Raw genomic sequence first — 16,400 nt, 5'->3', positions numbered from 1 at the left:
TGGCGCTCCAGCAACAATGTTGAAAACCTCATAGACTGGAAGAATAGTGTTAAAGAATATAAAAAGGCTCTCCACAAAGTAAGAGCCGCCTACTATTCAAAACTAATAGAAGAGAATAAAAATAACCCCAGGTTTCTCTTCTGCACTGTAGCCAGGCTGACAGAGAGTCACACCTCCACCGAACCCAGTATTCCTCCATCCCTAAATAGCAATATCTTTATGACCTTTTTTAATGATAAAATTCAAACTATTAGAAATAAAATCAACCATCTCCTGCCCTCAATAGGCACTAATACCCTCCCAACAACAGAGATCTCAGAAACGGCTGAGAATCCTACCCATTACTTAGACAGCTTCTCTCTGATCACCCGTGATCAGTTTACCAAATTAATCTCAGGTTCTAAACCAACAACCTGTATCTTAGATCCCATTCCTACCAAATTTCTTAAAGACATTCTGCCCCTAATTGATAGTTCGTTAGTTAACATTATCAATCTGTCATTATCATCAGGTTATGTACCACAGTCTTTTAAAATAGCTGTCATCAAACCCCTACTCAAAAAACCCACCCTAGACCCAGAGGTTTTAGCCAATTACAGACCAATATCTAACCTCTCCTTCATTTCTAAAATCTTAGAAAAAGTGGTAGCCAATCAGCTGTGTGAGTTTCTCCAGGAAAATAATATATATGAAGACTTTCAATCGGGGTTTAGAGCCAATCACAGTACAGAGACAGCCTTGGCAAAAGTCACTAATGACCTTTTAATAGCCTCAGATCAGGGACTTGTGTCTGTCCTCGTTCTGTTAGATCTCAGTGCAGCATTCGACACAATTGACCATCAAATTTTATTACAAAGACTAAAACAGTTAATTAACATTAATGGAACCGCCCTTAACTGGTTTAAATCGTATTTTTCTGATCGCTCCCAATTTGTGCAAATTAATGATGAGTCATCTGTGCGCACCAAAGTTAATCATGGTGTTCCACAGGGCTCTGTGCTCGGCCCAATTTTATTCTCATTATATATGCTTCCACTAGGAAATATTATCAGGACACACTCGGTAAATTTCCACTGCTATGCGGATGACACCCAGTTATATTTGTCAATAAAACCTGAACAAAGTAATCAATTAACTAAACTTCGAACATGTCTCAAGGACATAAAAACCTGGATGACCCGCAATTTTCTCTTATTAAACTCAGACAAAACAGAGGTTATAATACTTGGCCCCAAACACCTTAGAGATGCATTATCTAATGATATAGCTGCGCTAGACGACATTGCCCTTGCTTCCAATGAAACAGTCAGGAACTTGGGAGTGATCTTCGATCCTGATTTATCCTTTAATAGTCACTTAAAACAAATTTCTAGGACCGCTTTTTTCCACTTGCGTAATATTTCAAAAATTAGACATGTCCTTTCACAAAAAGATGCAGAAAAACTAGTCCACGCCTTTTTTACATCGAGACTGGACTAGTGTAATTCATTATTATCAGGCTCCAGCAGGAAGTCGTTAAAGACTCTACAGCTTGTCCAAAATGCTGCAGCACGTGTCCTGACGAGAACAAAGAGAAGAGAGCACATTTCTCCAATATTAGCATCGCTACACTGGCTTCCAGTTAAATCTAGAATAGAATTTAAAATTCTCCTCCTCACCTTCAAGGCCCTTAATAATATAGCGCCTTTATACCTTAAAGAGCTGTTAATACCTTATAAACCCACTAGAGCACTCCGCTCCCAGAATTCAAGCTTACTTGTCGTCCCTAAATTCTCTAAAAGTAGAGTAGGAGCCAGAGCTTTTAGCCATCAAGCCCCTCGGCTGTGGAATAATCTACCACTTTCAGTTCGGGAGGCAGTCACCATCTGTTCGTTTAAAAGTAGGCTCAAAACCTTCCTTTTTGATAAAGCTTATAGTTAGAGCTAATTAGTGCGCCAGAACGTTACTTGTTCTATTTTATGACACATGACACACGGAGCTTCTCTTTCCAGCTTCTCCTTCCTCTTCTCCATCCCTATCCCCCTTCCCCGGAATCCCTTTGCTTTATCACCCGCAGATCCAGGGCCTCTGTGGCCGCACCGTGGATTACGGTTTGTGGATCGCGCACCGGGGGTCGCGGTGTTGGATCCAGTGTGGCGGATTCTGAGTCATGTGGGCTGATCGTGGTGCTGGTGGCGGACCCTGTGTCGCGTTGGCATTGGGCACGGGCGGTGGACCAGGACCGCAGTGGTGGCTTGTGATGGGTCCTCCTGGTGGGCGGCGGTGGACGGTGACTGAGGACTGAAGTGGCGTCTGGTCTGGATGGTGGATCGTGGTCTAGATGGTTGCTGAGCATGGACTGTGCTTCATCAATGCTGCTAGAGACTTTGATTATTGATGATGTTCTCCTGCACGTGGCATCTATTGCACTTCTGTCCGTCCTGGGAGAGGGATCCCTCACATGTGGCTCTCTCTGAGGTTTCTACATATTTTTACCCTGTTAAAAGGGTTTTTTGTAGTTTTTCCTTACTCTTGCTGAGGGTTAAGGACAGAGGATGTCACACCCTGTTAAAGCCCTATGAGATGAATTGTAATTTGTGAATATGGGCTATACAAATAAAATTTGATTGATTGATTGATTGATCAGTGTTAGAAATATGTTCAACAGACAAAAGTGGAAGCCTCACCACAGTCCCATCACAATGATTTATGTGCAACTCCAGGGCTGCATTAAGATGCAATGTGAGAGGTGCATGTGAATCTAACACTACTGTTAAGTAAAATCACATTTAAGGCATGGAAAAACAGAAGTAATAAAAAAAGAGAAAGCGTTCAGCACATCGGGAGATGGATTTATTTAGGATGTAATATCCAAACCAATTGTGTATGCAATTTACACAATCAATCATATTTAAGATATGAGCAGATATCTTACCTTCACTACTGACAGACAGATACATGTCGTTTTTTGTTTTTTTTTTAACTGGTGACAGGGTGACAGGATGTGGTTGAACCTCATATGCAGCTGAACATCTCTATCAGATCTGATTCAGTGCATGAAATTAGGAGCCAGATGATAAATATACATCATATTGTTGCATATCGCTCACCATTATTTCTACATAAGTGCATGTGTTGCAGTCAGATGAAACACATTTAAATTAAGGATCATTTAAATATAATTCCAGTGTAAAGCAGATTACACTTCATTTGATTGGCAGTTACACTAGTTAGAATATTTATACATTTATAACCAAGATGAGTCTGTCATGTGTTTGAAGAACATTGTCAAATTTTGACAAAGGTAGAAACCGTGCAAAATTGTTTTCATTGGATAAAAAAAAAGACAATAACGGTCAAGTGTTACAGATAATGTAGACTTGTAAACAGAAAAATTTCATTTAAATCCATGTATCATTTTCAGGTTGTAGGTAAAAATGTGATTAGAATAGAAGACCTATTATATCACTGCGGTTCATCCAGGTGGCATCAGTGATTGCTGAAGCTCGCTCGCCCATGCATGCACACACACACACACACACACACACACAGAGACAAGTACAAGCAAACACACACACGTTAGATGACTGTATCCTCTGCACTTCCTGTAAACAAATTTTGCTTAATGTAAGACTAAAAAGACCACTAGTTGGTGCAGTCACTTGTAAGGCTCAATGTGAAGCTGGGGCTATTTTAAAGCCTGGAGCTGCCTTTGTCCACACTAACTGACTCTTAGCAGACAACTGTGTGCAGCTTTTTGTATTCAGGTAAACACCTGAGGTACAAAAAGCTCATCTATACAGACAGATATGATCTTTCTTCCGCAAAGGTTGTAGAAGTAAAGGAATAACTCATATTTCAACCGTCTGCATTCACTCAGATCACATGATCCCAATTAGTTGGAGGAAGCTGGGTCCAGGTGTCTGAGTGCTCCCCCCACTAGGTGGAGGCTTCCGGTGATGAGGATGTGCATCTCGGCTACGTTGCAGAGTGGAGGAGCTTTGGCCATGATGCTGGGTCTAACAGTTAAGACCCTCTTTGCTGTGTCTGTCAGCACTGAATCCCTGCCCTGGGTAATCCACTGAAGGGCACTGAGGATGCACGGGAAGACCAGGGTGTCGGTTTTCTTCTCAGGGACCAGGGGAAGGGCTTCCTCGATGAACAGCTGCGATCTTTTATCATCTAAACTACGATGGTGAAGACGCCAACTCCTCTCATTGTCCAGGCAGCGAGTCAACATGTTCTCCACCGAGACGTTAAAGTTCTGCTGGTCTGAAACAGGATGATGTAGGTTAAACATTTTTAGTAACACAGACAATTTAAGATTTTACATAATCACATACAGTATCAATAAGAGGAGACACTATGGAACATTTTAGGAAACATGCATATTTAGATATTTATATTAAGTTGTTAGATATCCGTCCAGTGAGGTAAACATATGAAGTTTTCTGAAGTCTTGCCAGCTTTGGAACCATTGTGCTTTTTTAGAGGAAGGAACCAAGACAGAAACAAGACTGTACTCAGAATGATTAACCTTATAAGAGTAACCACACTATGTCTAGTCCTGATCAAGCCTAAGGAGCTCTGTAGACCTGCTCTGAACACTTCTCTAAACGAAAGAATTCTGTTTTAAATTTAATAAATCATGCTTCACCAAAATCATCACAGATTATAGTGTAGACTGTTGGCAAAATAGATATTCTATCGACTTAAATGTACAACACAATAATGTTTAAAACGACTCTGAATATGTTCTGAAAACAATGTAAATAATGAGGATGTCACTCTAAAAACTACAGTGTGTTTAATGGTCTGGAATAATTCTTTTAGAATTTCTAGGTATTATGTTAACAATAAAAAAAACACTGGTATAGTCCATTAAACCTTCAGGTAGAGGTGGTTGTAAACCAAATACAGCTTCATGAAACAGCCTAAATGATCTCACCTGCATTACAAGAAGGGACGGCTTCAGTGATGTTTGGGCAGAACACAGCAAAGTCAAAATGACATGGCTGAATAGAAACACAAGAGGTGGAACAGCACGAAAAAGAAAGTTAACAATTTTCCCAACATGTACACTTATCACACAACTTAATGAAAATCCAACCTCACATTATTCAATCTGAGAATGATCGAAGCAGGAGGAGCCAATCACGGACAAGAATTTGTCTTGAACTAGGCCGATTGTTCACTAAAACAAATTATATTTCTTTTACATCTCCAGTAGATTTTAACAACGGAAATAAACATGTTTGACAAAAATGGAAATAAACAGAAATCCAAAAACATAACCACAACATACTGCAAACAGCTATTATGACAACATTGTCATTTTGTGAAGGGCTAAACACACAGCTGTACTCACCACCAGGAGTTTAAGCATGGCTGCTGAGTCTCTCTCTCCTGTGGCATTGAAGAGTAAAACTCTGGCAACAGGTCCACTACAACACAAATATGTCAGAGTTATTGGTCAAAAAAAGTAAAAGCAAAAAGCAGCAGCTCACATCCAAATCATTCTATTTAAAAGTGACTAGATACTCGATCAGGCATTTCTGATCATGTTCATACTGGCTTATCGTGCTGGGACCCATTAAAGCTAAGATATTTTATATTTGTATTTCCTGTTTAGCTTGTATTCTGAATAACTGTGCATGAAGTTGCTCTCATTCTTTCAGAAGAGACTAGCACTCAAGCCACTGAACTTGTAAAGGTTATTTGATGCATGCAGGTGTAATACAGCCTTATGTCGTAGGGGGGAGCCATTCACCTTGCCTTCCTCTCATGCTGGGCTGCAACATCTCTGAACCATTGCACACAGGCCTGCATACTGCGCATGGTGTGAGCTCCATCCAAGAAGTAGGTGACTACTCCATGTTTCAGAGTCTGATTCCTCCCTGGCCACTCAGTATCTGCCAGTCCTGAGACCAAACACACCAATCACACAGGATGATGACACATTTAGCCTGGAAACTGTGTTTGTTAACAGTGTATTTGCCTAATCAGTTTGGTTAATTTGGGCTTGACCTCACTGATTACTCCGGTTTGTGTGTATGGTACATCTTAATATTGTTCATAATTTAAATGTATTATTGTATATTGTATATGTATATTTTCAGACAAATATATATATATATATATATATTTATTTTAAAAGGCAGAAGGGTCCAGTTACCTTTTATCACCACGATACATAAAAACATAAATATCTATCTTTATTTGACATTAAACGAATTTAGCTTGTTTACAGTTGAGAGTTAACACCTGAACACACCAATGTGTTGAATAAGCTCTGTCAGAAATCTCATTATCTTTCTTTGTCGTAAGACAATTTCCCCACTGTGGGACAAATTCATGATTATCTTAGATTAACTGTGCTCTGATATTCAGGAAATGATTTTGTTTTTGTGACTCACCTTTCACCATGATGGGGCTGGGCTTAAAGGAAGTGGCCTGAAGTACTCCTGTGTGCTCAGCAATGGTGGAAGGAAAGCTATTTTCTGTTGAGAGAGGACATGTCGTAGACAACACTTAAACCCTGGAAGACAATAACAACACACAATGCTGTCTTCTTCATTCTGTTAAAGTCATACATGTTTTCATAGGTTTCTGCTAAAACGTACGTAATGTTGGGAAATCTATGAAGACAACACAGATTGTTTGCATGATATTTTGAACTTGGTTATTATTGTGGTTGTAAAGGTAATTTTGTAACCTTTTTACCTTGTGTTTTTATCTGATATGAGGATTCTCCTCGAGGCTTATTCACAATATTGCATAATTTCATTACTACCCCTTTCCACCAAGGCAGTTCCAGGGTCAGTTGGGAGCCAGTGCCTAGTCTCAAACCAGTGGCTACAAACAACCCAATGTTAGAGGATGTCAGCTGAGTGTGTGTCGGTGTGTCTACATGTCAGCGTAACAGAAAGACAAGAAGAGAGAAGTGAGCAGGAGGAGTCTGGATGGACTCAATGACTGAATATATATCATTAAAAATAATCAATATTAAATGTTAGTTCGTGGGTTCATTTATAAAGTTGATAAATTCTTGAGGAGGCAGGCCATTATATTAGCAAGATACAATGACAAATCACCCAAACAGTCACCCCAAAAAAACAACCGATTGCCTCACCCATCACATAGAAGATATATTCGTGTAAAATAAGTGTTAACAGGGACATGTATGGTAATGTGATTTCTGCTCTAGCCCAAGAAAAAGCCAACTATTCTGAAAAAGGTTTGCAAGTTGAACCATCTCTGAACAAGCACTAGCACTTGATTCACTCTTGTGGAAAAGGGTTATAAAACCGACTTTATTTTCACTGTGCATACCACATATTTCTACTTTCCCAAAATAATCCATCCACCTGACAGGTCTTCATTAGATGAGATGAGAAATGTACAATGGAAGAGATAACCAGAGTAGTGTCCGCAGAACTGAAAGTGCAACATTTAACCATCATCCACCTAAGAATGTGTTGTCTGGTCCTGTGCTACCAAGCAGGATCTGTGGTAATCAAAATGACTTCAGGTTAAACTCTGTCCTACGAGGCAGGTTCACATCTTAAACCCACCTGAAAGACATCTTTTCTGTAGCCAAGTGTGACTCAACTGGAGGGCCAGGGAGGCGTTTGTGTGTTGATGCAACCCTGCCAGGCCAAGACGCAAAGGTCCACAGTCTGCCTGATAGTCCTCCAGCTCTGGACACACCCACAGAGGACACTATGACAACAACAAGTGAGAATGTAAAAATGTAAATACAAACAACTAAGCAGCTAGAGGGGGCATTTCAACAGACTGACTGAAAGTATTAGAACGTGTCGTCACTTACTTTAATCTCCGTGGCCCGGTCCTTGAGCACAGCCATTGCATTTTCTGGTTGTTTGGCAGTGAAGGCAGGAACCCCCAGCTGAAATCACAAGAGCAGGATGAGTAGTATGTGTGATGATAGAAGTGTACAAGATACTCCACAAGTAAGTTAACCCTCTTTGGTGGAGATTTCTGTCCAACCAGAAAACTACATTCTGGCAGATAACATGTTTAACATGCAGATTTTGTGCTCATCGAGCTGATAGCTAAGAACCTGAAACCTAACTCAGAAGGAGAATCAGTGAAGGAGCCTTGTTGCTGATGTGGAGCTGTTGGTAACAAAGTAAAACTGTGCATTTTGTTTAAACTCTGTTTTACTACTTTCTAAGAGCATTCGCTACTGTGACACTTGAACATGCTTTCAGATATTTGTCGAGAGGTTTCAAGACATGAAAAGTTTTTAAAAAAAGGATGACTTTAGGATGATCTAGACTATTATACTTTCAATATTTAGTCCAATCACAGCACTGCATTTCTGTTATGAGCAGAACAACACACCTTGAAGATGCCTCCTTTTTGCCAGGCAATTTTTTCAATGGTGTCTCCAAGAATCTGAGTGTGGTCTATACCCAAAGAACAGATGCCACACACCCACGGCCTCCTGTTGGGACACAACCATAGAGAGGAGAAGACATTGATAAAGATGTAATAAAAGCCTAAACCTAATGATACAGCTGCTGATAAATCAACTTCCTCAGCAACAGTGCAAAACAGGAACAGATGTAGGAATAACTTAACAAGCTAACTCAAGCAAACTGAATAGCAGCCCTCTATGGTTGATTCTGTCTAAATCCTTTTTGGGTGAAAACAATGTTTCCACAATAGTGCTTCCAGGTTATTTGTAGGGAATCTCTGTCCACAGCAAATCCTAGTTAACATCAATAAAAACAGCTATATCTTTTTCACTCTGTTTTTAGGTGGAAAAGATGTGGTAACACCTGGCACAGTTGAACTTCTTTTATTTTATCAACATGAAGACAGGGTTATAACAATAGCTACACATTGGGTCTTAACAGAAAAAAGTAAGAGATGGCGGAAAGTAATCTTCTTAACCACACATCTCCCATTACACACAAAGGGGGTTACTTGCCCATGTGACCCTTCTATTCAGGATCCTCTGCTGCACTGTGGTCATCTATGCTGTGTTTTACTGCAACCAAAGTCATTATATCCTTTTTCTCATCACACCCTGCAGCACACTACACTAAAGCCGTTGTCAGACATTAAAAGTCATCAAAGCGCCCACTAGATCACGGTGAATCCTCTTGATAATCTCCTGCGTTCTTTCATGAATATAATCCAGAGTTCAATCACTAGAGCTCTGCAAGGACAAAATTGTCACGACTTTCTTTAAGCCAAAACATTTTGTTGTCAGATCAGTTTTACCAGTCATTTATCAATAGTAAAATAAATAAAACTTCAGTACATATTTAATGTCACACATTAGTACGCAGACTACAGATAGTGGTTATGTTTCAGAACTTGGACTTATATTTCTGTTGGGATATATATAGCTTATATTTGAAACAAAAAGTTTAATTACTGAGTGGAAAGCACAAAACATGTGTCTGCACTACTTGTCAAATACAAGTGCACGTGACATGCATGACTGCACCCACTTCTGCTGTCAGAAGAGATTTTGCTCTGTTTGAGGGAATTTTCCCGCGTGGGATACACGTTTATCTCATCACATATTATCTTCATGTCACTTTAGATTCACTCACAAATACGCAACCCTGGTTTGTGTTTTTGGATGTAATTCCCCATCTCTCTTTTCTCTCCTACTCTGCTTCTGAGGCATGAAATAGTGACAATCAAAAAGACTAAATACAAATATGTACACCCCAATTCATCTTTCCTAATAAATGTTCCTCAATATTATCCTGAAGTGGTTTGAAAGCGTTTCTGCGAACACAAACTCTGTTTCTGTAATTCCTCTGTCCTATAGAATTCTACTCTTCTGTAAAACAAAATATTACTATGTAGTATTACTCCTCAGTCCTCTCCCCAAAGAATGGAATAATGGTGCTGCACCATTATACCTAATCTTACGCCATCATACTTGTATTGAATTGGCCATTTTTACCCTTAAGCTGCAAAACAGAGCGGTGTTATTGGTGGGGACCCGCTGGTGGAGCCTAGACCATGGAAAAATAATTTATTGTCATCAAATACTGGTGGAGAGGAGCCCTCGCTCCGTGCCCCTACCCAGGCTCGAGGCATTCTGACTCGGCACTCTGACAGAGGGAGAGCCGTGCTACTATTACTACTATGAAAACCATATAATTGAACCACAACATGGTAGTGGCTGATAATCCTTCATTAGTACAAACACACTGTGAGGTTTAATTTAGACAATCATTGTCCAGCTGCCACAAATGCTCACTAGAATAAGATGTAAATTACTCTGCCTTTCAAAATTGTCCCTTACAAATAGTAATTACCCTTTAACACTTTACTTATCATTACTTCTGCCATGGAGTTTATGTTTTCATTGCCATTTGACTGTTCACAGGATCACACAAAAACTTCTGAATCGATTTTCTTGAAAATGTTGAAGGGTGGGGTACGGCCAACGTTTAACATAAGCCTGGGAGGAGGAACGTATTAAGCCATCCTAATATAGGCTCTAGGCTTCAAACAGAGAATCTTACCTTATAATATTGGTGCAGTCATATGCTCCACCAATTCCTACTTCAATTACAGCCACATCCACCTGAACAAAAAGTGGTGTTAAAACACAAGTTAGAATAAGTCATAAAACCCTTCATCCTACTTGAAGGGCCAGAGGAGGGCGAAACTGGTTCAACACTTTGTTACTACAACTAACTAACCAGAGTAAGACTTCTTAACCAATGCGAAGCTCTCTGATATACTGTTGAACTTCTACATACTTCTACTGTTGAACAATTCTAATAATTGACAAACTATTCTATTTCTTGACCTGTAGAATAACGTAGTGGAAAAAATCTACAGTCCAGACAACAGTGTGTAGCTAATCAGATAAAAATCTATGGCTGGAACATACATTAAAAATGGAGAGTATAGAACTAGAAGTTAGTTATATCAGAACAAACTGAGTAGAACCCTATCTCTACTTGCAACCCCATCACCCAAGCTGCCAGCATACCTTCTCCTGAAGAAACACATGGAAAGCCAAGATGGTGAGGAAACGGAAGTATGCCGGCATCGTTCCTCCGTGGGTATCCTTTAGAGGTCAAGCATATGCAAATTACTGCATCACTTGTGTGTTACCATTATGCATGGAGTATATTAAAGTCCCCGAGTGTATAATATTTCTGAAGACAGCATCTTTAATTAATTCAATGATCCACCTTTTTTTATTGTAAACAATAAGAAGATCCTAGTTTAAAAAAGTCTTTGTTTCCTTAAGGTTATTTGTTATAATTTAGGGTTGTATGGCACCAATTGATAATATACTGTACATTATCTAAAGGCACATAGTAAAGTTGAGACCATCCTTGTCAATATTCAACCAGTCAGGATTGACAGTGTCAGGATCCTGCTCCCCTGATCAAATATGATTAGAGCATGCAGGAAGAGATATACATTTTTTTTTTTTTTTAAATCAATGTTTCATGTTGATGTCATTTATTTGTATTTAATGACATTGGTGCCGTGCCGCTATTGTCTTGTCATGTAAAGAGGTTTTCTAACGATTAACACTATCTATAACACAAAATAGTGGTTCAATGTTTCGAATCAAACCATCAATTGGGTTCAAAGAGTTAAATCAAAACACAGCCCTTGTGTTCCTTACAAAACACAACAGTTGAAACAGTCATATGTATACCAAAAATACATGTATTAAATTGCAAGTCTCTTTGATTTTGAGGCATGTCTTCAAAATGTTGCACAGTAAGGTTTTTGTTAGACCATCAATCTATCCAAAATATTTAAACAGCAGGCAAACATCACACTGAACACTACTGTGACCTACAGTATGTGTTCGATCACATGAGGGTCAGGCTCATCCTGGCATGAAGGTTCTCATTTGGCACCAAATTCAATTAAATCTTGTGACACTGATAATGCTCGAGTTAGGCTGATTATACACAATGTATTGGGATGCCTATGGTTACTTTGAGATGATCAAAGGTCATTGCACTGAGTGATGTGAGTGCAGTGAATGATTAGCCAGGGTTGGTTGGTTCCTTTCCACTCAGTCCAGTTTTACTTCAATAACAACACATTTAAATGTCTGCATTTTACACAACTCTGCCTTGATAAATGACTTACCTTTGTTTCATCCAATCGTCCATAAATCTGCCAGAAGTATTTAGTGAAGAGCTCTTTTCCAATGGGCCGCCCATTGATTCTAATCCTCTCCCTGACTTCTACCAAGTGTGGAGAACTGCAACCAAGAGGGAAACTTTAATTGAAAAACTAACCCTTCTACAGTTTATATAGTATAAATAAATAACTTCTTACCCATGTAAAATGTCATTTTAACACTTTCTTTATCATCAACTTCAAACAAGTAAATAATAACCCAAGAAATTAGAACAGCAACAAACCAAAGTGTTAAGACAATGTGGAGAGAAGTTGTCTGTAAACAAGTCTAACCTATATGGGATTGATAATCAGTGCTGTCTTGGATATAAAACAGCATAAATTAAAGTCAAGATATACATACTTTTTTGTACAGAAAATGCCCCCTAAGGTGTTTTAGACATATCGTGTGCTTCATTGAGTTTGACATTTTTTGTTTAAATGACATTCATTTTGTGCTGGCAGATGGAGAACAATATGTACAAGAAGGACAGAATCATAGGAATAGAACACATGGATATCAGATAAAAAGGTAATAACACTAATGAATCATTAAATGAATATTATTATACAATAACATCACATGTTACACATTTATAAACCATGAAGCCCAGAGTCAAAGGCCTAAAGGTACATTGATATTAAGGGTAACAAACAATATTTTTTTTGGAGCAACATATTAATTATTGTACTGTGACATATTACATAAACAAATATTTGATGCAGCACATCTGCACAAAATCATAGATTTGCTTGGATTTTAATTTGCACACTTGAGACAACTATTCATATCAAATCAGTGTTATAGTGCTTTAGCCCTAGACTTTTGGAGCTGCCATAAGTTTTACAAGCCACTCGATTTTCATTGCCCTTTTTGAAGCCACAACGATTCATAAGGCTTAATCTGTTACCACCTATCATCCTGTAAATAGGATATCAGTACGGCTTTAGAGGATGTCATCACTTCATAAGCTATCCTTAAGTCACATCTGTTACTTAGATTTAGAATCAAAATGTTACATAGCAAAATAGAACATGCGATATTGGGTATGCACCAAATTCACAGTACTGGGCTTTTACTCCCTTTCAGTTCAAGAATTAAGAACTGGCAAATGCTACTCATTGAGGCATTGTGGCTTAAAAAATGCTCTGTGAAGTGTCTGTTATTACTTTCATCGTCTAAAAAGAGGAAATCAGTGCGGCAGAATGGAGTTCAGCCAATGACTACACCTTAAATTACAAGTCTTTAGTTCCTGAACAAAAAACAATTAGTTTCTCTGAGTGTTTCCTCAGCTGTGACAGGTCTTCAGGGACAGAGGAGGGGCTTACAACTTGTCAATTATCTAATTAACAACTTTCATTTAATTTCAGCAACTGTCCTTCTCTATCATATAGTGTAAATATCATTCTCAAAATATTATCTTTACCTGTAAAATCCTGTGCGGAACCCATAACTTCTCAAAATCTGCTCCGTGAATGCACATGTTGACCCCTGAAAGAGAAACACAGACACATAAAAAGCCAACCTTGTACAGCCGTTCATGTCAGATCTCACATAATGCCAGCTTTGAGATTTTGTTGAAAAGAGAAAGCTATCTACTATAAATAGTTATGAATTTGCAACCATCAATGTGTGACTCACATGGCAGAAGATTACTGACTGAATCCAAACATTAACAGCTTGTGTATTTAGTAAGCTCACCTTGCCCTTTGTTCCTGTCACATGAATAATATTAAGATGGTCCAGCTTCTCCACCTTTCAAACACAAAACACATTAGATAAGACAAACAGACTCACATAAGCCAACAATAACATTCCATGAAGCTCTAAAAGGTGTCACACTGATGTGACAGCTATGCCCTGTGTGCTACGTGACAATGGACTCACCGTGAGACCGGCCCGCTCCAAGAAGCCTCTCATGGCCTGGAGCTGCAACTGAGGGTTGCTCCTCTCTCGTCGTACCTGCTCCAGGGCACTGGCATTGGTCTGTAGGGTGTTCAGAGTGCAAATGGCATCCTGTGGCAAACACAAGCCGCAAAATGTATAAAACACAGCCTGTTCTCCAACAAAACAGTATTCCGCTTAAATATTCACCTCACAAATCTTTAAAGGGCCCATATTGTGTAAAATACATGTTCTGGGCTTTTACTATACGTAATTACTCGAAGGGGGGCAGGGGGGCAGCAGGAAGACAGTCACTTCACAGACCATTTCACTCCATTCTAAGAGTTATGTTATGAAACGTCTCGTTTTGTACTTCCTATCCGTGTGATGTACTTCGGTAATGCACCCTTCTCCCAGCCCCAACAAGCTGGTACCAGTCCAGCCTCTGAACCAACCACCCCCGCTCCCCGTCACCTCCACACCGAATGTGACACCAAGCAGACACGTTGCTGAGCTAGCATCTTGTTAGCTACCACAGGCTAACCACAACAAACAACACTAAAGAAAACAGTCTGCGCACATTCCTCCTAAGAACGTTACTGTTCAAGACCAGCGTTACGCTTTATTTTTTTTGGGACGTGGAATTCTGTGTGAATGAGATAGCTTGCTCCACTCTTATATTGAGTCAGAAAACATTGTTAAACTGTTGATGAACAGTTCTTTATCATGATTATGATGAATGCACAATGCTGTTATGAAAAACTTAATGCCTTATTCCATTAGACAATTGCTTTCATTTTGCATGCTGTGTGAAATTTAAAGCCCGAAATTACAGTAAAGAATATCGTATTGAGTTTGCAAACAGAAACTTCAAAACTAGGACAAAGACATATGACACAGTACTAGGGCTGCAGCAGCTAATTAATTCAATCAATTGAAATCTTTAAGTAAAATAAATCACCTTCGTTCACCGTACTGTGGAGTACACTGCAATGAATAGTATATAATTTGCATTACTAACATTAGTTCAGCTACCTTTGAGAAGTAGTAGTAAACTGTACAGTAATAGTGTGGTAGAAGTAGTACAGCGACAGTGTGGCAGAAGTAGTAGTAGAGTGAAAGTGTGGTAGTAGTACAGTGACAGTGTTGTAGAAGTACAGTAAGAGTGTGTTAGTAGTACAGTAAGAGTGTGTTAGTAGTACAGTAAGAGTGTGGTAGTACTGTAGACAGTACAGAAATTCCTCATCCAGCGGCTCTACAGCGGGTTTAAGTTCTGTCAGCTACACTTCAACAAGACACACGATAACTCTCGGTGCTGGTGTAAACTTCTCTAGTGCTGGTGGCTCGCTAGCTCGTTAGCAGCCGGCGCCGAGCCGAGCCGAGGAGGCGGTGAGCGGTTACCTGGTACTCCATGCCCGGTATGTGAGGCGCCGTCTTTGTGCTGTAATGTCGTAGAGAAGGTCCCGCCAACCTGAAGGTCCAGTCCTGTTTCAGGAGCCGCGCTGCAAACATGGAGCCGCAGCGCACCACGCGCAACTTCCACACCATCATGCGGCGTCGAGCTGTCACAGGAAGCGTGCGCTCCGATCACTGGCGTCATGACGTCACGCCTATCCAGCCCCCACATGGTCGGTAACAGGATTCTCTAAATCCTTCACTTACACTTCCGGTCAGCCACGTTATATGAATCTGAACTTCCTGCCAAGATAAAAAGCAATAACAAATCCTCAAATTGAGCTCTTCTTCTTCTTTCCGGCAGCCTAGGCAGAATTTAGTGCAATGCCGCCTCCCACCGGTAGGGAAACATCACTGCAGTTTATTGCCCTCAGTTTATATCTTGTGATATAAATTTGTAGTTTTAAGGAAGTGCAAGACTTCCCTATCTCTCTCCTTCTTGTACACCCTACCACCAGGCAGTGTCTTTACAGAAAATGTTTCAGTGCCCAGTTTGCCTATTTCTATAAATGGACAATACATCAAAATATGTTGGACACAGACCCCAGGACTCCACAGTTGTCCCAGTGGCCATCTCTGTGTTTTCCCTCAAGCACAACCCCACTTGCTAGTCCACAATGTCCGAGCCTTCGCCTTGTCAATTTGATATCGTCTACTCGAGGCGTTGTTATTTTATTGATAGGTTTAACTAATGCTACAACCCTGAATCCTTCCAAGTGGCATCAGTAAATCTACTGTATTTTTGCCCAAACTTGCATTTGCTACCTCATCCGTCACCTCATTTCCCTCAACCTCAACATGTGCTGGCACCTATGTCTGGCATCCATAAAAAAAAAAAACATGCTTTAAAATTTAACTCAGACAGTATATATCTTAATAATGCTTAAGAATTTACGTTGTCTCTGCTTCAAGACTTAAA

General features: G+C 39.7%; 1 protein-coding gene across 1 annotated transcript; it reads right to left on the bottom strand.

Annotated features, from left to right (window-relative positions):
• Window positions 1-2,810: 2,810 nt before the first annotated feature.
• fpgs (folylpolyglutamate synthase) lies at window positions 2,811-15,614 on the bottom strand. The gene is made up of 15 exons (XM_062412709.1): window positions 15,428-15,614; window positions 14,030-14,158; window positions 13,844-13,897; window positions 13,569-13,633; window positions 12,109-12,223; window positions 10,979-11,056; window positions 10,503-10,564; window positions 8,347-8,449; window positions 7,811-7,888; window positions 7,554-7,701; window positions 6,396-6,479; window positions 5,750-5,900; window positions 5,348-5,423; window positions 4,928-4,994; window positions 2,811-4,251 (listed from the first exon to the last, which is right to left on the bottom strand). The coding sequence occupies exons 1-15, from the start codon at window positions 15,575-15,577 to the stop codon at window positions 3,875-3,877; spliced, it is 1,737 nt and encodes a 578-aa protein (XP_062268693.1). The 5' UTR covers window positions 15,578-15,614; the 3' UTR covers window positions 2,811-3,874.
• Window positions 15,615-16,400: the final 786 nt, after the last annotated feature.

Source organism: Platichthys flesus, chromosome 19 (genome assembly GCF_949316205.1).
Source record: "Platichthys flesus chromosome 19, fPlaFle2.1, whole genome shotgun sequence".
Taxonomy (NCBI): domain Eukaryota; kingdom Metazoa; phylum Chordata; class Actinopteri; order Pleuronectiformes; family Pleuronectidae; genus Platichthys; species Platichthys flesus.
The sequence above is the reverse complement of the archived record's forward strand: the minus strand, read 5'-3'. Positions and strand labels throughout refer to the sequence as shown.

Excerpts from the sequence above, each read along its gene's own strand:
- fpgs (XM_062412709.1), bottom strand. The coding sequence starts at position 15,577 with ATGATGGTGTGGAAGTTGCGCGTGGTGCGCTGCGGCTCCATGTTTGCA. Across the intron at positions 11,057-12,108 it reads GACGATTGGATGAAACAAAG|GATACCCACGGAGGAACGAT; the intron begins GTAAGTCATTTA and ends TGACCTCTAAAG. Across the intron at positions 5,901-6,395 it reads CAGCCCCATCATGGTGAAAG|GACTGGCAGATACTGAGTGG; the intron begins GTGAGTCACAAA and ends GTTTGGTCTCAG.